This window comes from Pelodiscus sinensis, chromosome 18 (assembly GCF_049634645.1).
Source record: "Pelodiscus sinensis isolate JC-2024 chromosome 18, ASM4963464v1, whole genome shotgun sequence".
NCBI classification, from domain to species: Eukaryota; Metazoa; Chordata; order Testudines; family Trionychidae; genus Pelodiscus; species Pelodiscus sinensis.
Window position 1 is genome coordinate 7,617,365 of NC_134728.1, and position 27,742 is coordinate 7,645,106.

Genomic DNA, 27,742 nt, shown 5'->3' on the forward strand with positions numbered 1-27,742 from the left:
AACCCCCATGGCTCTTTCCTGGTACCGCTATTGTTCTCAGCTGCTGCGATTCAAGGGGAAAGGCAGCACTCCAAATAGCAAACGAGGAGGTGACAGCCTCAGACCCACCACCAGCTGTGTATTTATTTGCAGGACCTTTTCAAATGAACGCGCAGCCAGCAAAATCATCGTCCGGGTACACCGGAAGCCACACGCAAGTGGAGCGCTCCTCTGAGACACTCGTGACTTCCAGGAAGCTCAGGCTCACAAAACTCTTGCACAAAATCCAGGCCTAATTTGCATGTGTGGTTACCATGACAGCACATGCAAATGGCCAGTGTGGAGGGCCGCAATTGTGCATGGTGACTGCACATACAAACTAGAGCAGCGGTTTTTAAACTATGGGTTGTGGGATGTCAGCCGCTGGGTCTCCTTGCTGCAGGGTGACCTGTGGGGGTGCTAAGGCAGTTACCTGCGCGCCCTGGCACTGTGGACTGGGCTGTGCCCCAGAAGCAGCTGGCAGCAGGCCCAACTTCTAGATCAGCTGTGGCCAACCTGAGCCTTGCGAGCCGCATGCGGCTCTTCTCCCCCCCCCCCAAGATGTGGCTCACAAAGCCCCCCCGTGGCTCAAAAGCCACCCTTGTGCCCCCAAGCACAGCCCTCTCCTCCTGGCTCCCTGTGCTGACCTGGGCAGGGGAGCCATCCAGCGTGGCCATGAAAGCTGCAGAAATAAAGATGGCGGTAGGAGCTTGCTGTGGCTAAAAAGCCTCAAAACGCGTTTAAATGAGGTTTCTTAAAGGGGCAGAGCCTTTTTTTTTTTTGCTCAGCAATTTTGCCCCGGTTCTTCATGCTGGATTCACTGCTATCTTGGCTCTTGGCCCAGAAGGAGTTGGCCCACACTCCCATTGGCTGGGAACCTGCTGCTGGCTACTTCTTGGGTGCAGCGTGGTCTGCAGTGCCAAGAGAGGCAGGAAGCTGCCTTAGCTCCCCCACTGCACCGCTGGCAAGGAGCCGCGCAAGGGAAGCCACCGCCATGACACCCCGAAAGCTGAAGCTCTCATCCTCAGCCCCACCCTGGAGCCTATACTCTAGTCAAATGATGTTGGGTCGTGGGCATCAAACATTTTCTTCAACTGGGTCATGAGAAAAAATGTTTGAAAACCACTGAAGAACCACTGCACCCCAGAATTGTGAACCTAGCCCCCCCCCTCCCATTTTTCAGAAGTTCAACAACACAATTCTCTACTTATTATTGAAATCAGCCTGGATGCCTAAAACCCCTATGAAACTGCCCCCCACCCCAGGGGCCCTTCTCCCCTCCCCAATTCCCCAGGGAAAAAGCGTGATGGTCAGGCAGTACTTGTGGGATTTCCTCCTGGCCTGGGTGAGTTTGTCTGGCTTACAGGGGTGCTGTCACACTCCAATTGCCTTGGCTGTTACTGTCCTTTTTGGAGTTGGAGTAGGGGTGTATTTTTTTTAATGCACACTGTAGAAATGGTGTGTGTGGCAGAGAACAGCCCAGCGGAAACACTGACACAATGCACCCTAAGAGCCCCATTACGTTCTATTGAGGAAACGTGCATGTGTTCGAAGAGCAGCCTGTCAAGAGATACAGTGCGTGCTCCTCTTTCTGAGCCTGTCAAATTAGGCTGGCATGAACCAGAGCTGATAAAAACTCATGCGTGCTACCACCCAAAATGCAAATGTACCAGAAGGGATTTTTCTATGTGCTAGGTTTTTCTAAGGGGGCAAAAGGTGTTAGGCACCTAACTCCCATTGAAAGTCCATGAGAGACGGGAATTAAACTCTTCCAGGATCCTTTAAACATGCCTGTCTTAGGGTTCAGAAGAGTTCTGATGCCATTCACGTCATGTCCTCTCTCCTGCCTTTCCTTGCTCTGGTCCAGATTGCTGTCAAGGGTGGAAGTACTACAATATGATAGCCAGGTATGTGAGATCCACAGAACCTTCCTTGGAAATAGAAATGAACTTTATTTTCAGAGGGATTTAAAAGGAAGGCAAGAGACTCCCACTTGAGGCTAAAACTTGGCATCCCTCTAATCTGTCATCCAGGAAGCCACTATTTTAATTCTGAAATATCAGGGGAGGGGCACTTTCCAAGTCTGAAAAGAGTCAGAACTCGTATCCAGCGCAGAGTGTGAGAACAGGACAAATGGACCAAGCTGGAAAACAAGCCAGTTACCATTTGTCAAAATGTCTAGTTTGATGATTACAGGAAGCACGGCCATCCCACCCCTGGCTCCCTGCATACCAACCCAGATTAGAAATGTTTTCCCTTATTAAATTTAGAGAGGATGGTTAAGCAGACACATTTCTGAGCACCTAAGTGCCTCATTAAGAAAAAACTGGCTAGAAATAGACCGTAATCCAATAAAAATCAACTCCGTTGCAAATGTCAACTCGGACATTGTCCTACTGCACATTACTCAGGTTTTATTCTGATCGCGTTCATGTTTAACACAACCTCCATGAGCACTTATGTCTAGAGGACAAGCTAGACACCTCGGCTACGTCTAGACTGGCAAGATTTAGCGCAAATACTCTAAACGCAAGAGTGTTTGCGTTAGAGTATTTGAGTAAGAGAGCATCTATACTGGCATGTGCCTTTGCGCAAAAGCATCCGTGCCAGTGTAAACACTCTCTTGCATAAGAAAGCTCCGATGGCCATTTTAGCCATCGGGCTTTCTTGCGCAAGAAATTGATGTTACCTGTCTACACTGGCCTCTTGCTCAAGAACACTTGCACAAGAGGACTTATCCCTGAGCGGGAACGTCAGAGTATTTGCGCAAGAAGCACTGATCTCATATAGTAGAATGTCAGTGTTCTTGCACAAATATTCGCGGCCAGTGTAGACAGGTGGCAAGATTCTGCGCAAAAGCAGCCGCTTTTGCGTTAGATCTTGCCAATGTAGACACAGCCCTCCTCTGTAAAAAGAAAATGTTGAATTCCTGGCATCTTGTGATTTAACCCTGGATTCTGTGCCCACTGAAATCAATTGCAGAACTCGCATTGGCCAAGTGCAGGTCCTTAATACATAGCAATAAAGGCTCCATCTACTTTTTGTTGGTTATAGGTCAAAATGCAGGCCAGGAGCATGATGATGCAACTCCATTAAATTGATTTTAATGCTGCGTTTTCTGACTCCATTTATTCTCCTGATAGCTTTGTTCTTTCTCTTATGAGAGGAAAATGATCTTGCTGTAATTTGTTACCCTGGGGCAATATTATTTCTGAATATAAATGGATACAACCTATAAAATGGCATTGTAAATTCAGGCATAAATATGAATTAATATGGGTTCTTCAAAGGAGCCAAGTCTTGGTATTTGCTCAGAAATCCACTGAAGCCTTGATGCATTCTACATCGCATACAACATGAAACACTGAACTTCAAACATCCTTTTAAAAAAACTTTAGATCTTCTAAGTCTTTAAAATCTTTGGGTGTCAGTAGCTAGCAAAAATGTGATAATCCAGATAGTCTCATGGCCAAAATTAATTGTTTTCCTGTTTAAAAACGTCTTAGGGCTGACTCTGCCTTTCGTATCTGAACAATCCTACTATTAAAATCCAGGGGCTATGTGGATGATGGGAATCTATGGCAGAACAGACCTAGAGCAGGGGTGGGGAATCTTTTTGGTGGGGGCCCCTGACCCACAGTAAATATCAGTCTGAGGCTGCACACATGTGAGAAGCAAAGAAAAACCCAAACCCTCACTGATGTGGCCCTCGTCTAAGAAGGAGAGGTGGTGAACCTATGGTCCTGGAGCCGGATATAGACCCTGGCTTGCCTGGATCTGGCCCCCTGAGGCTCGTGATGCCCCACCAGCACTGGGGAGCCTATGCTGTAACTCCAGCCCCCTCCTGCCCCACACTCCCCTCGCACACCAGAGCCGAGGGGGCCAAGGGTAGTAGATTTTGTGTGCTCCAGCCCCGTGTGGGGCAGGAGGGGGCTGGAGTTACAGTGTAGGCTCCCCAGTGCTGGTGGGGCGTCACGAGCCTCAGGGGTCCAGATCCAGGCAAGCCAGGGTCTATATCCGGCTCCAGGACCGAAGGTTCACCACCCCTGACCAAGAGTGTCAGAATTTCTGAATTATTTCATTAGGTTGCTTGCCTAGCCAAGAGAGGCAGCCTTTATGGGAGCACAGTAACGTTTATTAAAAAATACGGTAACAAGCTGACAGCCTCTTGTGAATACACTGCCATATGCCAATGCACCTGTTCGCAGTGACAGCCAGAAGAGGCTTTTTATCAACAGAGGCCCAAGTTTAGGAAAGCATCCTTATTCAGAAAAGTACTTAAGGCACGTGCTTAACTCTATGCACGTGAAATCAGTATGCATAGGCTTATATTGCATTGACCGCAATGGATCTTATGTGCTTGCTTGAATACGGGCCATAGGAAATGTAGGATAACAATGCCGTGGTGCTAAAGCTCTGCTTTCAAATGCAACAATGTCTTCCCATGCTTTTATTAGGCCGACTAAAAGGAGACTTTGTAGATGGATCACTCACTATAGAAAGATGCAGTAAACTGTAAATATCAACAAGCCTCAAGCTTGCATCATGGCTACAGACTGGTCGGTGTTCCAGACTGGGGAACACACACCTAATCTGAGCGCACTGGTAAGTAAGATCACTGTGTGCTAATCATGTATTTGCAGACTCCAGCTAACTGCTTAAAGTGTGAGTTATTTTGTGCATACTAGGGACATAAAATCCTGTTTAATCGGTTAACTGGTTAAACATCACCTTTAAACAGTTAACCAATTAAAGGGGAGGTGAGGGGGCGGGGCACTGCTCCAGCCCAGATAAGCTGGAGTACATTCCCCCCCTCCCCCCCCCAGGCAGGGGCTGCTCTGGATGGCCAGATGTCTGCGGCGGGCCCTGTGGGGCTAGAGCAGCCCTCAACTTATGGCAGCTGGGGAAGCCGCTCCAGCCCTCACAGGTTAACCTTTCACAACCCCAGTGCATACACCGAATGCTCAGGTACCCAGTCTGCACATGGATGTTATGGGCGTGTGAGATCCAATGGGCATGTGTAGATGTGGGTAACAGAGCATGCAACTGAGGCACAAACTCAATAGGGTTTTGTGGCCCAGGGCTTCCCACATTGAAAATTAGGGCTGGATCCTAGAAGGTGCCAAGGATAAAACTCTCCCTAGCTGCAATGGGAGCTGAGTTAAGCCCAGGGTGAGAGCATCAGAACACCCTCCCCTCCCCAAAGGTCGCCTCTTGGTGCACAACTTCCTTCCAAGCCTCCTGTTTTTATGGACAAGGGCTGCCGCAGAGAGGGAGTCTCATGTGGAGAATGCCAGCACAGGGGGGAAGCAGCCGAGGGCAGAGTTTTGCTCCCTCACTGACCATACTGGAAAACTCAACCCGTTGTATTACTTCAGGCAGACATCTCCCCTTCCCACCATGCCCTGTGGCAGGGTTCCTATTCAACGGTATTTACATGACATGAAAAAAAAAATCTATTGTGATTCTGGCTGTGAAGGCTGACACACCCATGCTGATGCAACTAATGCCATCACCACACCAAGTGTCACCAAAACACGGGAATTAATGAAAGGCACCCAGCTATACAACTGATAAAAAAAGCAGTAGAAAAAAATAACATGGCTCTGCACTCAAAACACAAATATAGCCCTAGTATTAGTATTTGGATAAACCTAGAGAGTTTGTTAATTGAATTTATATTGTACACAGGCTCTCTGAATGTTTCAAAGAGCTATTTATGCCCCACAAATATCACAAGACAAGATCTGCTAATGGTGTTTCCTCTTGCAGGACAGCCAAGACTAGCCACATACCTGAGGCAATTAGAAACAAGCCCGTGAAAGATGTCAACACGCAAACACTAGACCCTGTGCGAAACCCTAGATCACAGTCACACGGGGAAGAACAATTCTGGGGAACGAGAACAGCCGTTGGATTTGAGGACAAAAGGGGTGTACAGTGCCTAGCACAATGGAGAACTGGCCCATTACTAGAACCCCTCAGTGCTATGGTTATGCAAATAATAAATAAAATAATATTCCAAATGTTGCCAAGTTACAAAGAGATCTGAAATAGCCACGGAGCAGTAACCTTGAGAATATTAATTTAAACAAAGTTCTGCTACTTACTCGTTCTCCTGGTGGTCCATTTGGTCCGGGCGGGCCGTCGGGTCCTGTTAAACCCTGGGAGGGAATGAAAGGTGAGGATAAGCGCAGAGACGTCAACAGATCTAGAGCTTGTTGGAAACCCTAACCAATATCCCTGTTAGAGACAAGCGAAGGGAGTCGGGTGCCCAAATCCGATGAAATCCCCGCTGCCACTCTCCTCCTCTGAACCAGAAACAAAGAACAGAACTGAACATATGTGGGCTTCTCCTGCTTGTTTATCAGCACGTCTTCTGAAACATCCAAGTCTGTTATTGTCTAACCACAGCTAAAATTTGGGCCAAATTTCCAATACTACGGTCAATGGGTGCTCCTGCAGCAGCCCTAGAAACTCAGTGTTGTGCATGCAATTATCTGATTTGCATATGCAAGTGCTAGTGTTAGCATGCAGCCGGAGTATGTGCGTTCATTCAAGGCTCCCGTTGCACCTCCTTCTGAACATTTTGGCCCTTGCAGGTTTTGTCCTACTTTCAGGCTCAGATCCCTAGTCAGATATTAAAAATAAAGGTCTCCATTTAATTTGCTGCTCAAGTAAATGGTCAAAACATATGCAGTTGATAAAGAAAAACTGTTATTCCATCCGTTATTTAATTTAAAATAGTTGCCGTACTGATTGATGTAACTGTGATAAGGGGGTTAACACACATCACAAACGTGAAGAGAAAAAAATCAAGAGCCACGTGTTTCTGTGTCTCACAACCTGTGAGGTTCCACATTATGGGACTCAGTGCCAGTACTTAGCTTTGTTTAAGAGAAGTGCTAGAGAGTGTGATCCTGCAAAAACTCCAGTGGAACCGCTCACAGGAATAGTTACTCAAATGTCTAAGTCCTGGCAGGATTGGACCAGCAAGCACTTGACATACATTTTGTAGGATCATGATAAGTCAGACAGTGCAGTGACAACATACACACATGTCAATCATGTGCTGCGGTATCATGAAGGGCTTCCCATACTTAGCACTCGAAGTACTATCCTACTCCTTGAGTCACCTGTTTCTTGGAGTAAAGTGCTGTTGAAGGGCAGGTATGGCTCAGGACGACTTGAAAAGCGCGTATAGATTGGCAGGACGCTTTTCCGCAAAATCACTTTTTGCGGAAACGCGTCCGTGGCCAATCTAGATGCACTTTTCCGCAAAAAAGCCCCGATCGCCATTTTCGCGATCAGGGCTTTTTTTGCGGAAAACAAATCTTGGCTATCTACACTGGCCCTTTTGCGCAAAAGTTTTTCGGAAAAAGACTTTTGCCCGAACAGAAGCAGCATAGTATTTCCACAAGAACACTGACAATCTTACATGAGATCATCAGTGCTTTTGCGGAAATTCAAGCGGCCAGTGTAGACAGCTGGCAAGTTTTTCCGGAAAAAGTGCTTTTCCGGAAAAAGTGGCCAGTCTAGACACAGCCAAAATGTTTACAGTGTCCCTCAAAAGCTCCAAGAGAAAAGTTTTGAAGGTCAAAGTCTAACATGAGAAGCGGTTCAACCTCTAGGAGGGAGGGAGGAAGTCAGACAGATGTGGCTGCAGAAAGGCACCATCGGCTCCTAGACTGGATCCACTGGGGGACTGGAAGGGAGAGCACGGCTGGGGTCATGGAGTGACTGAGCTAGTAACAAAGTTAGATGGAGTGGAGTGAGGCCAGAGAGATGTCAGGAAACCAGGATGGCGAACAGGAACTGGGATTTGGAGATCAACCCAGGATCAAGTGATGAAGGATGCGGGGAGAAGGGTCACAATTCCTAGGCCAAGAGTGATCTGGCTGCAGCTTTGGATTCTTGGAAATACCATAATCTGGAATTTCAGATCATAAAAGAGAACGGTACAGGACAAGAACGAAGGGATCGACGTGCAGAAGGATTGCAGCAAAGTTAGGGCAGGTGTAAGGACTGGTCCAGGGAGATCCAGAAGGAGTGATGGACAGCGTATAGAAACAGAAGGGGCGGCATGCAGACAGTGGTGTAGATTAAAGATGAAGCCAGGTTTTCTGGCCGGGGAAGGGAAGCTAAGCAGCGTGACAGCGGCAACAGAGAGATGAGATAACTAAGGGTTTTGATTTGTTTGTCTTTCTACCTAGGACAGGGGTGGGAGTAATGGCCAGACACAGTTTGCCAGGGTTAGCCTCTGGCAGGCTGTTGGCACTTTATTTACCTGCACATCCGCAAGTACTGCTGTGTGCAGCTCCCGATGGCTGCAGATCGCTGTTCCTGGCCAATGGGAGCTGTGGGAAGTGATGTCCCAGACTGGACACCACTTCCCACAGCTCCCATTGGCCAAGAAGGGCGATCTGCAGCCAATGGGAGTTGCAATTGGCCGTACCTGCAGACGCTCAGTAACTAAAGTGCTGGCGGCCCACCAGGGGCTAACCCTGGCAAATTGCATCCAGCCCGCGGGCCGCTAATTGCTCACCCCCGCCCCTAGGAGAAGAACTTGAGTCTTTGAAACATTCAGTACTAAGAAGTGATGGTGCAGCGAGGGCCTGATTGAGCCAGAGGCAGAGAGCCAAGGGATCAGGCAGATGTCAACAGCTGGAGAGCTGGGATTCATCCACCTAAAAGCAACGGCCACGCCAGTAGCAATGAAACAGCTCAAAGGAAGGAACAAATGGAAAATGGGAAGGGGCAGGCACTCCACAATGGAGCCATAGCTCTATGAAAACCAGCGGAGCTCTGACAATTTATACCAACTGAGCAGCTGCACTATTGCTTTTTCTCAAGCCACTGGGAAGTTGTCGAGAGGGAAGATGGGGAGTACAACCAGCCACATGGAGATCAAACATAGGGAGAGAGATAGGCTTAAAAGCAGGGGATTAACCACCCAGAATAGAAGAATATAAGAATGGCCAAAGGTCCATCTAGCCCAGTATCCTATCTTCCAGTAGTGGCCAATGCCAGGTGGAAGTGAACAGAAGAGGGAATCATCAAGTGATCCCTCTCCTGTCATCCATTCCCAGCATCTAACAAGCAGGCTACGTCTACACTGGCATGAATTTCCGGAACTGCTGAAAACGGAATACTATTCCGTTTTCAGTTTTTCCAGAAAAGGAGCATCTACATTGGCAGGCTGCTTTTCCGGAAAAGCCCTTTTTCTGGAAAAGCGTCGGTGGCCAATGTAGACGCGCTTTTCTGGAAAAGAGCCCCGATTGCCATTTTCGCGATCGGGGCTTTTTTCCCGGAAAAGACTACTGGGCTGTCTACACTGGCCCTTTTCCAGAACAGTGTTCTGGAATAAGGACTTATGCCCGAGCAGGAGCAGAATAGTTTTTCCGGGATAGCGGCTGATTTTGTACAGTAGAGCATCGTTGCTTTTCCGGAAATTCAAGGGCCAGTGTAGACAGCTCGCAGCTTATTCTGGAAAAGCGGCTGATTTTCCGGAATAAGTGGCCCAGTGTAGACACAGCCGCAGAGTATTGAGGTAGCATCCCTACCCATTCTGGCTAATAAGTATTGATGGGCCTAACCTCATTAGTACATAAGGCCAGAATGAAAGTTTCTATAGGTGGTGTAAGCAGGGGAGAAAAGAATCTCTCCATAACCGGGCTGGGGAAAGGGAATGAACAGTAATTACAGAGATGAGGGACACTGCCAGGGAGGTTAGAACCAAGGTTTAGGTTATCTTTAAAAACAATTAACAATAGTAACAAGACATGATTTTAGAAGCCACTTTAAAAAAACCAATTAAATTTATGTTTAAATATTTCCTCGCATTGTTTGCAACCCAAGCACTGTATCACTTGTTCAGACAATCTAGTTTATTTTCCTTATGTATGTAATTTTTACCATCAGAATTTCACTCAGCTAGGAGAATGAAAGCAGGACATGATTTATTTTCAATCAGTTTCTCTTCCAGGTTCTAATTGTATCATGCTACTGCATTTGGATCGAGTGAGATAGAGCTATACCTAAGATGGTTAGATGTTTGGTGACTGGCAGGTGTGTGCTTGGCTCGGCGGCCTACTGAATGCAGTTGTTGTGCATTCTCATTGGGAAGGTAGAAATGTGCATTGTCCCACCCTAAAACCAGCCCAAATGGCTATAGGTCAGCAAAGATTAATGCTATGCAGCAAAAAGTCCACGGGAGACTGTCCAGTTAGGATGTCACTGCTCTGCTATTGCATTCAAACCTCTAGATCTGTGGTCTCCAACCTTTTTACACACAAGATCACTTTTTGAATTTTAAGTGCATTCCAAGATCTACCTCAAACTCAAATATCCTTGCCCCGCCTCCTTTGTGCTTCTTTGCCCCACCTCTCTCTGTGGCCCCGCCGCTGCTCACTCCATCTTCCTCCCTCCCAACACTCACTTTCACCAGGCTGGGGCTGTGGGTTGGGGTGCAGACTTTGGTCTTGGATTAAGGGATTTGGAGTGTGAGAGGGGCTCTGATCTGAGCTTGGGGCAGGCAGCTGTGGTGCTGGAGGGGATTCTAGGTGCAGGCTCTGGGAGGATGTTCATGTATCCTGTATACTATACTGTAGTAGGGGGTTCATGACTGGGGTAGAGGGGTTCAGGATGTGGACTACAGCTGGGCACCTAGGTGATGGTGCAGATATGGTGCAGTAAGACTAAGGCAGGCTCACCCCTCCCCTGGCCCCGCACTGTTCCCAAAAGCAGCTAACAAATTTGCTCTATTCCTAGTCCTGTTGTGCCCCCTCTCTGCTCTGTGGAGATAGGACACAGGGTGGGTTAAGGGAGCACCTTGACATCAGCACCCATCCTCTCCCTTCCCTGCCCTGCCCAGCAAACAGGAGGCTCCTGGGGAAACAGCTCCAAGGCAAAGGGCCAGAGATGCACAGCAGTGGGAGGAGGAGCAGCTGAAGTGGTGGCACTTGATAGCCATGTGGCCAAACCAGTCAGGATCACCTGTCAGAGGTTCCAAGATCTACCAGTAGATCCCGATCTACTGCTTGGTGACCACTGCTCTAGATCTCATACTAGTAATTGGCTTTTGGTAGCATCATTACCACCAGATCAAGGTCTTGCCTCATTTGTTCTCTAAAGCCCACTGTACATGGACTCTAACAAAGCACATGCATAGAGCCTTGAAGAGTCACTGAATCAAAAAAGATGACTTGGCTTCCATTCATGCCTTTTGAAAAAACAGGCGAAACTTTATCAGTGTTTGGTTTCGTCGTTCTGAATCAGAAATGTGCGTCTGTTTTTGACTACACAGCAGCCAGATCAGTGTTTCAACAATTTGGCATCTGAAGACAGAAAGGACCAAAGACGTCAGACACCTTTACAGGACTGCAGAGGTTTATGCTGAATCTAGTGGGAACCTAGAATCCACGTTCAACAGAACCTGCAGAAAATCTGAACCCTTGTAGGTTTGTTTTCTCTGGCAGATGAGTGTAAGCAACTCAAATACAAGTCAGATTTCTGAGAATTGTGCAATAAAAACATCCCTTAAAGTTTCAATGTTTTCTAGATGTCGAATAATCTGAAACAACAATAGCCAGAGGCCGTTCTGGGCCTCTGGGAGTAACCATGAAGAGACAAAGCGCTGATCAAATCGTCAAAACAGATCACTGAAAGCTAGAGCCTACATAGACCCCAGATGAGCTGTTTTGACTGTACACTGACTGAAATAACGTTGCAAAACCCAGCAACAACCATTATTTGCTGTTTGCATTATTCTCTCATAACACTTCCCCTGGAGCATGAGACAGACTTGGTTCAGCACCCACGTCTGCTGCTCCAGTAGACTTAGTGGAAGTTGACAAGCTGCTTTGGGCTCATGCCAAGGCAGAATGTTTGATCAATCCAAGAAAAGCAGCAGAAATACTCACATCCACTCCAGGAAGGCCAGGTAACCCTGCTTCACCTGCCTTTCCAGGCTTGCCTGGTGCACCTTTCGGCCCCTAAAGCAGATTAATAGACAGGCACCATTAATATAATAATTACAGACGCGTGCTATGACTTGATCCAAGACAGGCAATCAATTCATTTCTTAAAGCGCTCATTTTATACCCTGCAACACAGGAAAATGTCCTTAAAATAAATTGATTTGTTAATTAATCTACAAGTGTGTCAATGTCTAGACACTCCTTTAGTTCATTTTACTGGAAACTTGGTAATTGCCTGGCGCAGCTTTCCTCTTATACGGTTCCATGTGTCAACTCACAGGGCCATGGACAAACAGGATTACGGGTTTGCTTCAACACAGAGTCGATTAGGGATCATTTGTTTTATTAGTCTCACAATGTCACTGCTACTACAAAAAACAGGACTATGTAGCACTTTAAAGACAAACAAGATGGTTTATTAGGTGTTGAGTTTTCATGGGCCAGACCCACTTCCTCAGATCAAAATGTGGAAGAAAATTGTATCCCTTTGGTATATATGGTCATGCCAATCAAAAAAAGTGAACACATAAAAAGGACAAATTAAATTTCAGAACAGAGTGGGGGGGGGGGGAAGTTAATGTCTGTGAGCTAATGATATTAGAGGTGATAACTGGGGAAGCTATCTTTGTAATGGGTAAGGTAATTAGCATCTTTGTTGAGACCCAAGCGTAAAGTGTCAAATTTAAGCATGAATGACAGTTTAGAGGTTTTTCTTTCAAGTCTGGTGTTAAAATGTCTTTGAAGCAGGATGCAGGTAATCAAGTCGTTGAGACAATGCCCTTTCTGGTTGAAATGGCAAGAAACTGTTTTTTCTTTGTGATACTGTCTGATACCTGTTTTGTGTGCTTTGATTCTTTGGGGAAGTGTCTGAGACATTTGTCCAACGTACACAGCAGACGGACATTGTCGGCACGTGATGGCATAAATTATATTTCTGGATGAGCAGGAATATGTGTTCTTGATCTTATAACTGAATTGGTTAGGTCCAATAATGGTGTCAGCAGAGTAAATATGTAGACAAAGCTGGCACCGGGGTTTGTTGCAAGGGAAAGTTCCAGGGTTGGTATTAGTGTGATATGTCCTGTGGTTGTTGATAAGAATCATCTTGAGGTTAGGTGGTTGTCTATAGCAGACTATGGATCTGTCACCCAGAGCCTCTCGGAGTGTAGTATCCTGTTCCAGTATAGGTTGTAGTTTATTAATGTGTGTACGACAAGGATTGAAACTTTCATCCCAGCCTGCTAAGCTGCAGGCCCCGCATGTGGCTTCTTATATGACACCATGTATATGTATTGATCCTCACTGCAGCCCCGAGTGCAAGGGGGGCCTCAGGGTGTGGTTGGGTGTCTTGCAGCTGGCACAGCACTTAGGAGACCTAGGGTTGCTCTAAGATGCTTAGGTAGCTAAAGTGAACTTGGGATGATCTCAGGAATGAGGAACCAGGAAGGGGATATAATGCAGCATGGCCACGTATCTCCCCTTTAGTTTTACAGAACCAGAGTGGCGGATTGAGTCCTGAATGATTTGCCACTATAGCAAAATCTGTCACAGAATTTCACTTTATCACTGAAGCTGCCTTACTGAATATTTTTGAATGCTGTTTTCCCATGATGAGCCCAATTTCCAAGCTGGATTTTGCAGTCCACGTTGGCAGGTAGAACTAAAAGCAGTTGCGGAAATGGCCTACGCTCCTTTTGAATGTGCAAGCCATGCCACGGGAAGGATGCACAATTGATATGCTGGACACCCCAAAACCAGTATGCGAACAGGAGGCCAGAGCTGAGAGTGCAGCAGAACGATGTTAAAACTCTGCATTTACACTGCGTTCTTGCTCATGTTGAGAGCACCGTAAAAACAATGTCTGCAAACAGAGCTGATCCTCAATTCAAGCCCTTTAGCTCCACTCGTCTCATGCTTTATCCGAGATCCTCTGCTTTCCTAACTACAAAGTGGGAAAGTATGTTTCTTCTTCACTCCAGGGCTGGCTCTGTGTGGCCTGTTGTTCTCAGTTTGAATACCAAGCATGCATAGGAGCTCTCTTGCAGACTGAGAAGAGAAGTGCAGTTTGTGACCCTGCTCCTGAAAAAACTAGTGACTCACATGATTCCCGCTAGCAGTGAGAGAGTAAATTAGTCATTGATCCATAAATACTTACCGGTGGGCCAGGTAAACCAGGAGGGCCAGGTTCTCCCTAAAGGAATGAAAAAGGACAAATGAAATTAAAGGGACAAATCTCTCCATGTTACACTCATTAGAGGTCCAATTCTCTCCCTGTGCCCATTTGGAGAATTGCCATAACTAAAGATGACCTGCATGTTAAAAGGCCTGCCCGGGACTTACTATACAACCAAGCCGTTGATCCTGCCATCCTCTAAAACAGGGGTGGACCAACCCGTTACAGACAAACAAGGGTGGATACAGCTTAAAGAGCAGAGGGGAAAAAAGTTGTCAAGTTAAAAAAAAAAAGCCCTGGTCACAGTTTGGTCGAGAAAACCCCCCCAAAAAACAAAACAGTTTGCCCAGGTCAGTTTGCCCTTTTAAGAGCAGAGTAGGCATTGCCCTTTCAAGGTGGCCATTTTGAAGTCTACACGGGACGCTCTCTCTCTTTCAGACAGAAACACGCTGCCTCTTTAAGAGCCATGAGCGTGCGGGAGCCGCATTTTTTTTTCTTTGAAGAGCTGCATGCGGACCCCTGTTCTAAAACACAAAGCCCTCATCCACATCTATGCCAATTTTGGTTCATCTTTAATTCCTGGAGACTCCAGGACTATCTGGAGAATTCTATCTAGCTGAGAATTCTATCTAGCAAAACCCACGTCTTTTTCACCAGCAACCTGGAGAGATGCAATTCACATAACAGTTTTCATTCACCGTAACAGTTTTCAAGTACATAAAAGGTTGTAACACAGTGGAAGGAGGCAAATTGTTCTCGTTAAGCTCAGAGGGTAGGGCTAGAAGCAATGGGCTTAAATTGCAGCAAGGAGGTTTACGTTGGAAGAACATCCTAACTGTCAGGGTGGTTAAATGCTGGAATGAATTGCCTAGGGAGGTTGTGGAATCTCCATCACTGGAGATTAAGAGCAGGTTAGACAAACACCTGTCAGGAATGGGCTAGATCAGTGACTCTCAACCTTTCTAGGTTATGGAACCTTTTCCCAGCATCTGATTTGTCTTCCATACCCTCACGTTTCACCTCACTTTAGATCTACTGGCTTACAAAATCAGACATAAAAATACAAGAGTGTCACAGCATCTTAGTAGTGGAAACTTGCTTCGTTTCTCATTGTTACCGTATACAGGCACTCCCTCAGTTACACAAATCCGACATACACACACCCGCACACGCAAGCCAAAGCTCACTGCAGCTCAAAGGAGCAGGCAAGAGGCACGGAGGGTAGGGAGCAGCGCCAGTGCTGGCTGGAGGACTCTGGAGGAGCAGGGGGGTGGTTGTGCAACCAGTGGCTGGAGAGAAGCGGTGCTATGAAGGAGAAAGTTACCACTTCTCTCCAGCTGCCAGCGGCATGGCCACCTCTGCTCCTCCCGAGTCCTCTGGCCCCTGTTCACGCAGCTTTCTACCTCCTGGTGAGTGGAAAGTGGGTGCAGCCTGCGGGAGCGGAAGGAGCTGTGCATGGGGGTTGCCAGAGACAGAGCTGAGCCTGTTGGGGGGAGAGGCATCCGGGAGATGGGACTGGCTGCAGGAGCCTATGAGGCGTGGGGTGGTGACTGGTGGATGCCCAGAAGTCCCCTTCAGAATCTCCACCAACTTCCTTATCTTCCTCTGATTAACCCTACCTTTCCTTAAGCACCAGCATTCGGGGTTAAACAAACTATTTCTACTATTTTTCATTGTAAATATGCAGTATTTCAACTACACAGTGTGTTAAACAGGCTTTTGAGAGCTAGCCTGGGAACCCAGCTACTATTTAGAACATTGTTTCTAAGGGGAAATACGTTCCGAGTTCCAAATGGACTTTTGGAACACAACCTGCTTGCAAGTTGGGGACTTCCTGTAATTATGAAATAAATCAGTTGGCATGTAAGCGCCGTACTTGCATGTCAGTGCACAGTGTAGAGAGCAGTAGACACAAGTCACGTCTGTGTAAAATGTTAGTTTGTACTGACTTCACCAGTGCTTTTTTATGTAGCCTGCTGCAAAACTAAACAAATGTCTGGATGAATTGATGCACCTCCCTGGCAGACATCTGAGTACCCCCAGGAGTATGTGCTTTGCTGGTTGAGAACCCCTGTCCTAGATAACACACACACACACAGTGGCTCAGTGCCCCAGGACTCAATCCCCTGTTCTCCCACTGGCTTCCTTGGGCAGCCCTTTGGTCTTGCTGCGCCTTTGTCTGCAAAATGGGGATAAAAGCACCTCCCCCCTCGGCAGGATAATGCAATCCAAATTGTGAGGCGCTCAGATTCTCCAGCAAGGGGGCCATCCGGTACCTAAAACTGAATGATCTACTGCTGCAGACAAGTGGGAATGTGAATAGGTAACCAGTTAACAGGCACTTGGGAGCAGCCACCCGCCCACAGGCCACCATGGGCAGAAGGCTGCTCCAGCTTGGGGGGGTGGGAGCAGAAGCTGGGAGCTTCATGGGCAGAGGGGGGCTGGGAGCAGAAGCCAGCCCTCTCACAGGTGGGGCTGCTGACTCCTGTTGCCAGCAGCGGCAGCCCACTTCGTTGGTTAACCAGTTAAACCTAAAGTTTAACCAGTTAACTGATTAACCAGGATTTTACATCCCTACAGACAAGCAAAGTATTTCATTACGTTAGACGAAATGAAGATTAAATAATAAATGTTCTTTACCCTATAAAACTGCTGTTGCATCCCTTCCCCATCATTAGCTATACAGGCAGTCCCTGAGTTACGCGGATCCGACTTATGTCAGATCCGCAGTTACGAACGGGGTCCTCTCCCTGGTCTCCAGCAGACCAGGGAGAGGAAGCAAAGCGGCGGAACACGCGGGCAGCGGACAGCCCAGACGCGTCTGGGCTGCCCGCTGCCCGCGTGTTCCGCCGCTTTGCTCCCCGTCCCCCTGGTCTGCATCTGGGCTGCCCGCTGCCCCCGTGCTCCGCGGCTTTGCTCCGGACGCCTGTGGTACAGCAGCTGGGGTGCTGCCGGTTGGTCCCGTAGCGCCGCTCTGGGCGCTACTGGACCAACCCGGCAGCACCCCAGCTGCTCTGCCCCAGGCATCAGTTTCAGCAGTGGCTGAATCAGGACGCCTGGGGCAGAGCAGCTTGGGTGCTGCTGGGTTGGTCCAGCAGCGGCGCTACTGGACCAACCCAGCAGCACCCCAGCTGCTCTGCCCCAGGCGTCCCCAAGTCAGCCGCTGCTGAAACTGACCAGTGGCTGACTACAGGAAGCCCCTGCCCCGGGCTTCCTGGAATCAGCCGCTGATCAGTTTCAGCAGCAGCTGACTTGGGGACGCCTGGGGTTCTTAAGTTGAATCTGTATGTAAGTCAGAACTGGCGTCCAGATTCAGCCACCATTGAAACTGATCGGTTTCAGCAGCGGCTGAATCTGGATGCCAGTTCCGACTTACATACAGGTTCAACTTAAGAACAAACCTACAGTCCCGATCTTGTACGTAACCTGGGGACTGCCTGTATTAAAATGAAAAATTGCAAGTCAGATGGCTTCATTATATTATTCTGTGCAGGAAGAGTTATTTATCAGTGGCAGAGATAACACAGTCTATATTGCAATGTTTCTTAATAATCTAGGAAAATCCGTTGCCTGTTATGCACACAAGTTAAACATGTCTCACAACACCTAAGCCTGGGGTGGGCAAATTCTGGTCCATGGGCTGGATCCAGTCTAGGATTAATCCCTGGTGGGCCCTCACCTCTATGTTTACCTGCCCCTCTGCAGGTATCGGATGAACACAGCTCTGGTTGGCGGCCAATGAGAGCTGCGGCCAATGAGAGCTGCGGCCAATGAGAGCTGCGATTGTCCGATCCCTGCAGAGGTGCAGGTGAACATAAGTGGTGGCAACCCGCCAGGAATTAACCCTGCTGTGCGGCTGGTTTTTTATCGCCCACCCCTGGCCTAAGCTGTGCTCTGGAGAGGGGGCATAGATGGCTATTATCTACCTGCCGCTTTGCTACTCTCCTGACTCTGGAGCCAGCCATCCCAGCATAACATTAGAGCAGCCTTGAGGTCACTGGAACACAGGAGTAGGGGGCAGCAACAGGTGGCACAGAACCAAGTCTGACACTACCTGGAGATTTCTCAGGGGACTGGAAGCAGTAAGAATATTGACCATTTCCCCCCCTTTTCCCAGAAACCACAGTGATGTCTGCTGGGGGAGAGGGATGTGTGATGATTTATTCTGTTCCTGGTACAAATTCTGCTTTTTTAAAAATTCAAACTACCTTTCAGTGACCACAATCAAGGAAACCAGCAGATCGTTCCCCTCCAGAAAGCTACCTAAAGGACTGTTTCAGGGTGCTCCAGGTTTAAGATGCACCGGCTATATCCAGGGTCAAGTAAGCTCCAGGAGCAAAGAGATGGGTGGGCAGGGGGCTAGGGCTGGTACCGAGCAGGCCATTAAATAAATAAAAAACATATGTTGCCTTTTTATTTATTTATTTTGTTAATTACACTTATGGGGGGAGGGGAGAGCTGCAATCTTCTTTAGCAAGAGACATGTGGCTAGCGGTGGCCATTGTTACAGTGGGAGTTTTGAAAGAGGGGAAATCGTGCAGACAGTAGCCAAGGTCGAAGAATCTGCTAAAGGACTCTGTTTACTGGGTCTACAACCAGAAAGTCCCTGTGCCAATCCCGACGCTCGGACCAGCCGCCCTGAGTCAGAGCGCAGGGATGTGCGTGTTGCATGGTTATTGAGCGAACACACAGACAGAGGGCATCTCTGTGCTCTGACTTGCTGAGGCCATTCCACTGCCATAGATAGAAGGGATGTTAAAAGCGGGTAATTACGGAACCGTGTAACCAATGAAAGGCTCAGGGGTTACACGGTTATGCATTGCGGGCTTGGCGGGATAAAGCTTATACTGCTGAGCCCACAGTGCAGCCTGCTCCCTGGGAGCAGGCCAGCAGCCAGTGTGTGCTGGTTCCCAGTTGCCAGCCCCACTCCTGCGGTGCTGGCTGCACTGCTGGCTCTGCAATATAAGCTTTATACTGCAGAGCCTGCAGCACGGGGTGGCAGCTGGCTCCCCGGGAGGTGGTATGTGCCAGAAGCCGCATGTTAAGCCTGCTCCCAGTGCATATTAGCTCCTGCCTACCCGGGCCTGCTCCTGGGGAGCCAGCTGCCACCTCACACTGCTACCTCTGCCTCTTGGCCCTGCTCCTAGCTCTCAGTCCCACGCCATGGGAGCCAGCTGCCACCCCGTATCAGAGCCTGCAATGCAGGATGGCAGCCGGCTCCCTGGGAGTGGGCCCAGAGTCACTACAGTAACCGATAAGCTCATACTTATCGGTTAACCATTTAAACTGTTACTAATAGAGAGGTACCCAGATCCGAGCTGGGGAAGAGCTTTTATAATGAAAAGGGGGAATGTTATGTGGGGATGGCGAGTTTTGAATCAGAGCATAAACAGTGTTTCATACCCTCCTCTCGCTTATCCCCATCACCCTGGCCTCTTCCCTACAGGCCTCTGATACAGCAACGTCCCAGCACTAGAGAAAGCCACTCAGGACTTACACCCTGATCACGCATTGGGATCTGCTATTGTGAATCCCTATCGAGTCCCCATTTGACTTCAAGGGGACTCTGCCTGAGCACTAGGGTCTATGCTCGCAGAATCCATTCAGAATCAGAACTTTGATCAGCCTCGGGTGGCAAATCGCTGGCATCATTCTTAACGAATTAGAATCAGTTGCTGTCGGTAACAGAATAGTTACATGAGACGGAAGCAAGTTTACTCAGTCTCAGCCACTCTGTATTAAAGTCACGCTGGGGGGGAAATGCCTGTTAGACAATGGCTGTGTAGCAATTCCATGCATTATACTGCTGGAAATAATTCAGAGCAACGCTTAGGTGACTGGGCTAATCACAACACACCTTTTCTATTCTTTGGGAGCGAAGCAATTACCTTGTTACAGATTGTGGAACATGCAATATTTTAAAGGAGATAATTATAGGAGACTTCACTGGGATTGAAAGTCACAGCACAGCTCCCTTCTGAATGGCAGAAGGGAAGCAAGGCGCTTTCGGCGTGATTGCCAGCAGAGCAGGGTTCATCTGAGGCCTATTCAGAGTGGCCTAAATAATTCAGTGGCACGTTATGCACTGCTCATTGTCTGAAGGCTAGAGCAAGCGGCTGCCGCACACTGTCGCAGCACACGTCTGACCGCAAATGCTCGTTAGTCATCCTGCACTGCCAATTGTTGCTCTAAAGCCATGTAGAAATGGAAGATGGCCAGGACGGTTTTAGAAAATAATAGGAAAAATGCTGGAGGAAATCACAGTATCTTAAAACGCTCACGGAAAGTTCAGCGCAGACCTTTAAAAACAATCTCAATAGTTTAAAATAAATAATAATCATAAGTCATTTCTTTGCGGTATTAGAATAGAGATGGCTACTCTTTTGTGAAAGAAAAGCCAGCCTAGATTTCTGGCACACCTGCAGGAGCATGCCCTGTATTCAGGGCTATAAAAAGACCCAGCCATGCGGGATTGTACGCCTCACAACCCTGGCCAAGGGCAACCCTTAAACCAGGCGGGGGCACTCGATGCTAACCACAGACAGCTTGACCCTGATACTCTGAGTCAATGGGGTTCCTTGCAGACTCAGTGGGTGGAATGGCAGGAGGCTCCCTCCCCCTACACGACTGATGCGCATCTCTCATTTATTAAGACACTAGGACTACGTCTAGACTGGCATGATTTTCCAGAAATGCTTTTAACGGAAAAGTTTTCCGTTAAAAGCATTTTCAGAACAGAGCGTCTAGATTGGCACAGAGGCATTTCCGCAAAAGCACTTTTTCCGGAAAAGTGTCCGTGGCCAATCTAGATGCGCTTTTCCGCAAAAAAGCCCCGTTCGTCGTTTTCATGATCGGGGCTTTTTTGCGGAAAACAAATCTGAGCTGTCTACACTGGCCCTTTTGCGCAAAAGTTTTGCACAAAAGGGACTTTTGCCCGAACGGGAGCAGCATAGTATTTCCGCAAAAAGCACTGATTTCTTACCATAGGAAGTCAGTGCTTTTGCAGAAATTCAAGCGGCCAGTGTAGACAGCTGGCAAGTTTTTCCGGAAAAGCGGCTGATTTTCCGGAAAAACTGGCCAGTCTAGACACAGCCTAGAGGATTTACCCATCATGGCTCACTTCCTTAACTCAAATTAGTTTTATTTCCCTTCATTTAAATCATTGTTCTGGGGCAGGGCTGGAGAGGAGGGGTTCAGGGTGCAGGCTGCCCCGGGGAGAGACGACAACCTCAGCCCTCTCTCACCACAGCAGCTTGGGACCAGGTGAAAAGCACCTGTCCATGGGGGACGGAGACAAACAGACAAACACTCTGAAATACACAGTAGATAGCTCACCCTGCCCCCTGCTGGCCCAATGGGGTTATAGCTGTCCTGGTCCCCATCTCTGGCCCCTTGCTGCCCTCTGTGGTCATTCTACAGTATAATTCCCTTGTGCCAGACCCGTATCTTTCCATTGTATGAGAAACAATCACATTCTAGGCACATCCCATTGTCCTGACACAACCTTGACCTTGGATTAAGTTATGAGAGGAAGCTGCATGCCACATTTGGTGGTCCTAGCTCTTAGGGTACGTCTAGACTACAGGCTTTTGTCGACAGAAGCTTTGTGTCTGTCGACACAAAGAGCATCTAGACTACATCTAGTTCTGTCAACAAAGCAAGCCGCTTTGTCGACATGAGAGTGTAGACACAAAGGACAATGTAGATGCAATAACACCTTCTGTCAACAGAACACCTTCTGTCGGCAGAACTCCGTTGACAAAAGGCGTTATTCCTCGTAGAATGAGGTTTACTGCCGTCGACAAAACTGCCGAGTTCTGTCAATGTTATGTTGACAGAACTTGGCGGTAGTGTAGATGCAGTTATAATTTTGTCGACAAAAGTCCACTTTTGTCGACAAAACCCTGTAGTCTAGACACACCCATACTGTTTAGAAGGAGCTCTTGAACAGACTCACAGATGGATGGGCAGAGACAGACGCACATTTCTAAATTATACAGCATGTTTTCTGTCTTTTGGTCCTGCTGTATCCTTGTTTCATTCAGATAAGGACAGCCTATGAGAGAAATCCTACAATCCTCAAAACCTTCACCCGCCTCCCTCTGCAAGCCATAAGCTAGGACTGCAGGGTTTGGCTCTCCATAGATTTGACTCTGGATTTTGCCATTCCCTATAGAAATATCCAATCCTTTTCTGAATCCCGCCTAAGCGATGATCACTTGTGGCAATGAGTTCTTCAGGCTGTGTGGGAAAGAACTTCCTCGGCCATCTTTGATTTGAAATTGCCTTGTTTTTCTGTCAGGTAGGAGTTCCTGAGCTACCCTCTCTAAACCATTCATCATCACAAACTAGTACAAGATTATTTAGTAAAACTGTTTTCCTTAGTCTAGTGAACATTAGTGGAGGGAAATGGCTGGAATACAATGAGGCTTTCACAGTTAACCAGCCTTACAAAATGGTCATAAAAATTTACAATCCCAGGCACAAAAGCTACTTGTGTGCTCTTACCCACAACGAGAAGGAATAACCCGCTCCCCCCCTTTTTAAACGTTCTCATCCAAAATAAACTTACTTGCATGGAAGGAATAGAATATTGAAAGGCTGCTTGTAAGGTCCCATTCTAACACACTTATGATGAGTAGCAAAATAACTCCATGAGTAGCTCAAGGAATAAAGTGCTACTGAACATGAATGAAGGGAACAGAATTTGATCCTTAGTATTTGAGATATTAATAATCTCCTTTGAGATCCCTTGAAACTATTTTAATCCACTATCACAGGTGGGAAGACATTACTGTCTTTATCCAATAGGTAAACAATTCATTTCATTTCATCTGAAACATCAACTAAAAGAAATGGGACATTTTCTCCTTCACTAAATTCTACAGTAACGGAGATCCTAACCTAGCACTGATGGGAAAGGATTAATAATAAGGAATGAACCATCAGGAAAGCATGCCCATACATTTAGTTTGCCTCTTGTTACAAATAAAGGACATTTACATCCAAGAGGAATCAATGGGCCAAATTCTGATCTCAGGCCCGTATGCAGGAATTTCTGGGGGGAGGGGGAGTGGGAGGGAAGGTGCTTTTTTTGAAAACGCAATTTTTTTTAAATATAAAGGAGTTCAAAATAGTCATGCAAGGAGTGCGCATAAGAGACATTGATGAAAAATGTGAGTGGAATCAGTGATTGGTAAAGTGATTTTGTAATAACACACTAAAATGTATAAAGTAATAAAGGTTTTATAGAAATTACCTTCTGGGATCTTGCTGTAATATCGTTAGTGAAAAACAATAGTCCAAAATATTTCAGTCTTCATCTTCAGAGCTTTTCAGTTAAGACTATATGAAGGTTGGTAATAGTGTAACAGATGCTAGGTTGCCCAATGTCTGTGGGAGGCCCAGCTAGGCCCAATTATATCCTATATCTGGGGTTCCCAAGAAGTTGATCGCGGTCAATTACAAGTAGTCAACTGGTGGATTATGAAGCAGACTGGCACCCCGCTCCCCTGGCTGCCTGGGAGGGCTGGGGCAGAATCAGCCCCCATCTGACTGGGCCGCAGCCATGGGAGGGGCTAGCGGCTGCCCCGCTCCTATCACGGAAGCCTAGCCCCGCCCCTGGCCTTGCTCCTGGGAGAAGGGAGTCTCCAGCAGCACAGCAAGGCCAGAATCAGGGGTATCATGGGGGACAATCGGGGGGGAGGGGAGAAATGCATTTGCACCCTTCATACCCTCCCTGCATACGGGCCTGGATCTCCATCAGACTGGTGTAAATCTGGGGCAATTTCATTGATGTCACAGTACTTGTGAAGTCGGAATGCGGCATGGTGCATTTAAATCAGCTTTCGAGGGCCCCTCTGGAGAGCCAGGTGCATGACACTTTTAAAAACAAGACTGTCTAATGGTATAAAACACACAGTATATGGCGCATGCAATACCACCACCTGGAACAGTACCTGCTGCGCTACACTGATTACTGTCCTCCCCCCTTCAGCCTGCATCCCACACAGATGCCAGAGAGAAAGCTTTGCAGGATGCCTGGAAGATGAAAAAAATCCTCGGCCTGAGCAGCTTTGCCATAAAATCCTACTTGGCACGGAGGGCTTCACCCTGCAAGGCGCTGAGCAGCGCCTAAGCACTCTGCACCTCCAGACATAACGCCCTGTGGGACAGAGCCCCTGCATTTCCCTGCCTGCAGCACATGGGCTGCTAGTTCAGTCCCTCTGAGGCGCTGCCCAAATGCCTGGAGAGCTCTCTGGACGACTAGAAGAATCCCTCCAGGAAATGTGCCCTCCCCTGGCTCCACCCCAAGTCCCTCCCCCAGCTCAGCCTGCTGCTCAGCACTCACGTCTATGCCTTCCTTGCCAGGTGGTCCAGGGAGTCCTCGTGGTCCAGGAGGGCCGCGTGGTCCTGCTCTCTGGAGGGATGGGGAGAGAGAACGGAAAGAAGACGTTGCATCAGAAGAAACACACGTAGTAGGTCGGCGATCACAGTGACGAGAGAAAGCCACTCCGGCTCCTCCTGGCAGGACCGCTTTGCTATCCCCGACGGGCTCAGAGGGAGCTCGGCTCTTTCCCGACTTAGTGCTAAGAATCTGAGCACGGCCTTGCTATGTCCACGAGCCCCATCCCACTCCCGTTCCCCAGCAGCTGTTTATGGAATGGGATGCTCACCGTGAATTGAATCTGCCCAGGCGTTGCAAGGGGCTCTCAAACTGTGCCTGGTCACTTTGATTTGAAAACTGGCACAAACCCCTCCGGGAAGTGGACTGAATCAACTTAAGAAGAATTGGTCACCCCAAGCTCCTCCTCTTTGAGTATAGACACAGAGAAAACTTACAATAATCGGGGCATGCGGTTGGTATGAAAAGCGACATTCATATTCTGGGTACTACCAGGCGGCAGAGGAGATAGAACTATCTAGTTAACGTCTGACAGAGAAAGTCTGAAGGAAGGCACAGCTACAGGGGTGAGAAGTGGGCAATTTCCCCCCTGAGTAGGACAGAGGTGAGGGGTTTAGCTCTTAGGAGTGTGGGGGAAGTAGGGGACCCTATAAAGATTTGCTTTGTGGAGCGAGCTCCAGAGAGGACCTGCAATGCAGCTTCAGGGAACAAAGGTTTCATTGTGGAGCTAGTCCTGCTCACAGCGGAGAAGGGTCAGCTCAGAATTCCTGAGCCCAGCTGCAAAAATTCCTTCATTAATGCAATAAAAAAGCAATACACATTGGAAAGCTAACATCACTACAGGAACCTCTGCTGTATTTAGTGTCACCTGAATGAATGAGGATTAAACGTGCTTACTCCTAAACATGCCTCAAAAACAGATCCACTGGGGTGGGGAGAAAATCCCTGAATGGGATATCGAGCCAGAGCACAGGGTATTTTTGTTTACTGGGCAATTTCATACTTTGTAACAAAATCAAATTCTTTTTTCCCTAAGTCATTTCATAGACAAGCATCCTGGAGTAATAGAATTTCCTTCTTTTCCTGAGGTTTTTCTGATGAGACTATAAATTAAGTGGCAAGGAAAAATCTTTTCCAGAAAGTTTAAAGTGGCAGTTTCCATAGCATAGGGCACGAACTAAACCTCTGCTGTCAGAATCCAGAAGAAACACTTCTGCTCTGCAGCAGGCAAGCAATACGCTCTCCCCGTTAGCCACACACTTTAGATTTTAAATGAACAGCAATCCTCTGGCCTGCTGTCATATGGTGCCCATTTCATCCTGCGGCTATGAGACCTTCTCTGAGCTTTGTATATTTTTTCCATTTACAGCTGGGATTTTTTGGCAGTCACAGCAAAGGCACATTCTTACCTGAGCGGAGGAGGTGGCTAGGAGTTGACAAAGGAAGAGCAGCCCCAGAGCTGAGAATCCAGCCATGGTCTCCAGGTTCTACCTCTCTTCAGCTCTTGACTGAAATGAATCCCTTTCTCTTCTCCTGGTTCCAATGGAGCGCTCCTTCGCCTCTCACAGCTCAGCTCCCAAATGAGCCCCTCGATCTCCAGATAAACCCGAGTCTCCAGCTGGAGGGGGCAGTGCTAAGAAGCACAGGCAGGCGAGAGGGGCCGAGCTGAGCGAGAGAGAGAGCAGGTTTCAGGAGGGGGAAGGTGTGGAAAGGAGGAGACGGAGAGGCACACTACAGAGGGGCAGTCAGTTATGAAAGGAGGCATACATTCACCACACCGACAGACAGCTAAAGCCCACAGTCAACAGAGAGGGAACTTTCTAACCAAGAAAAGGCTGGGCTTGCCTTAGCTAAATGGTCACTCAGAGAGACAGATAAACCTAAGGAGACAAAATTAAGATCTATCATCCCAAGAAATCTTATTCTGGTCCTGTCTGGTGAAAAGCAGTTCATAATTCACTGCCCTAGCTAGATAAAAGGTAACAAAATAAACAGTTAAAGTCTATGGATTTGTATTTCTGGGCAACAAATGCAGGGATCTCTAGAAAGGCCGGAGGTCGGGGCAGAGAAGAGGGCTAGTATTTATGAGTCCTTAAATGCTTTATCAACTATGGAGTTGTGTTCTCCACCTGCGCTTTGTCTTGGAGACCCAAAGAGCATCCAGTCGGTTCTGTGCGTGCGCTGTACTTGGCATTGAGGAGACAGTCACGTGAGGAGAAGTTAAGCAGAGGAACACATGAGAAATCTTGAGAAAGCCGGAGAAATCTGAAAAAATTAAAACACGACTTGCCTTTGAAATATTTTCACTACAGGCGCGTGACTCTGAGATGACAACAATCCAAAAGCAGATCCTCCGAGAGGTTAGCACATTAACAAGGCTCACAGTGCTACATATGGCTCTGTGTTTCTCTTTATGTGCTAATTCGAGATGATTTCATCCGAAGAAGGGGAGTCCGGCAGTGTAAATCAGGAAGTGGAGATGCACTGGGGAAGGAGAGCCATTGAGAGCAAGGAGTCAGAGCTGTTCATTTCGATGCAGCTGCACTGTAGCTCTTTTTTCTTTTTAGATAAGAAGAAAGCGAGTTCCTAGTGAAGAACAGAAGAGCCTGCCCACCGCTGCTTAAGTCATCTGCTTGCCAGAAAGTTGGTAGAACACACAGGGTACATCTAGACTCAACCTCTCTGTCGATAGAGAGATGTAGATTAGGCACGTCGAAATTGCTAATGAAGCGTGGATTTAAATATCCCATGCTTCATTAGCATAAACGTGGCCACCGCTTTTTTTCGAAACGGAGCTTTTTTGAAAAAACGGCAATCTAGACACAGATCTTTCAAAAAATAAACCCTTTTTTGAAAGATCCTGTAAACCTCATTTTTTGAGGAATACAAAATCTTTCGAAAAAGGGTTTATTTTTTGAAAGAGCCGCATCTAGACTGCCTTTTTTTTAAAAAAGCTTCGTTTTGAAAAAAGCAGCGGCCATGTTTATGCTAATGAAGAGCAGGATATTTAAATCCCCACTTCATTAGCAATTTCGATGTGCCTAATCTACATCTCTCTATTGACAGAGAGGTTTAGTCTAGACATAGCCCCAGAAGAGGGAACTGGAGAAGGAGACGTGCCAACGTCTTCAAAAGCAGTGACCGTGCAAATCTTAGAAAATGGATTCA

The 27,742-nt window shown here is 47.6% G+C and overlaps 1 protein-coding gene across 1 annotated transcript in view; it reads right to left on the bottom strand.

Moving 5' to 3' along the window:
* COL9A3 (collagen type IX alpha 3 chain) overlaps positions 1 to 27,211 on the bottom strand; it is an 88,409-nt gene extending 61,198 nt beyond the window's left edge. The window contains exons 1-5 of the mRNA XM_075901075.1: positions 25,984 to 27,211; positions 24,521 to 24,589; positions 14,152 to 14,187; positions 11,940 to 12,011; positions 6,129 to 6,182 (exon numbers count right to left, since the gene is read on the bottom strand). Coding sequence (XP_075757190.1) covers positions 6,129 to 6,182; positions 11,940 to 12,011; positions 14,152 to 14,187; positions 24,521 to 24,589; positions 25,984 to 26,049 — 297 coding nt within the window. The 5' untranslated portion in view covers positions 26,050 to 27,211. The remainder of the gene's footprint in view (positions 1 to 6,128; positions 6,183 to 11,939; positions 12,012 to 14,151; positions 14,188 to 24,520; positions 24,590 to 25,983) is intronic.
* Positions 27,212 to 27,742: the final 531 nt, after the last annotated feature.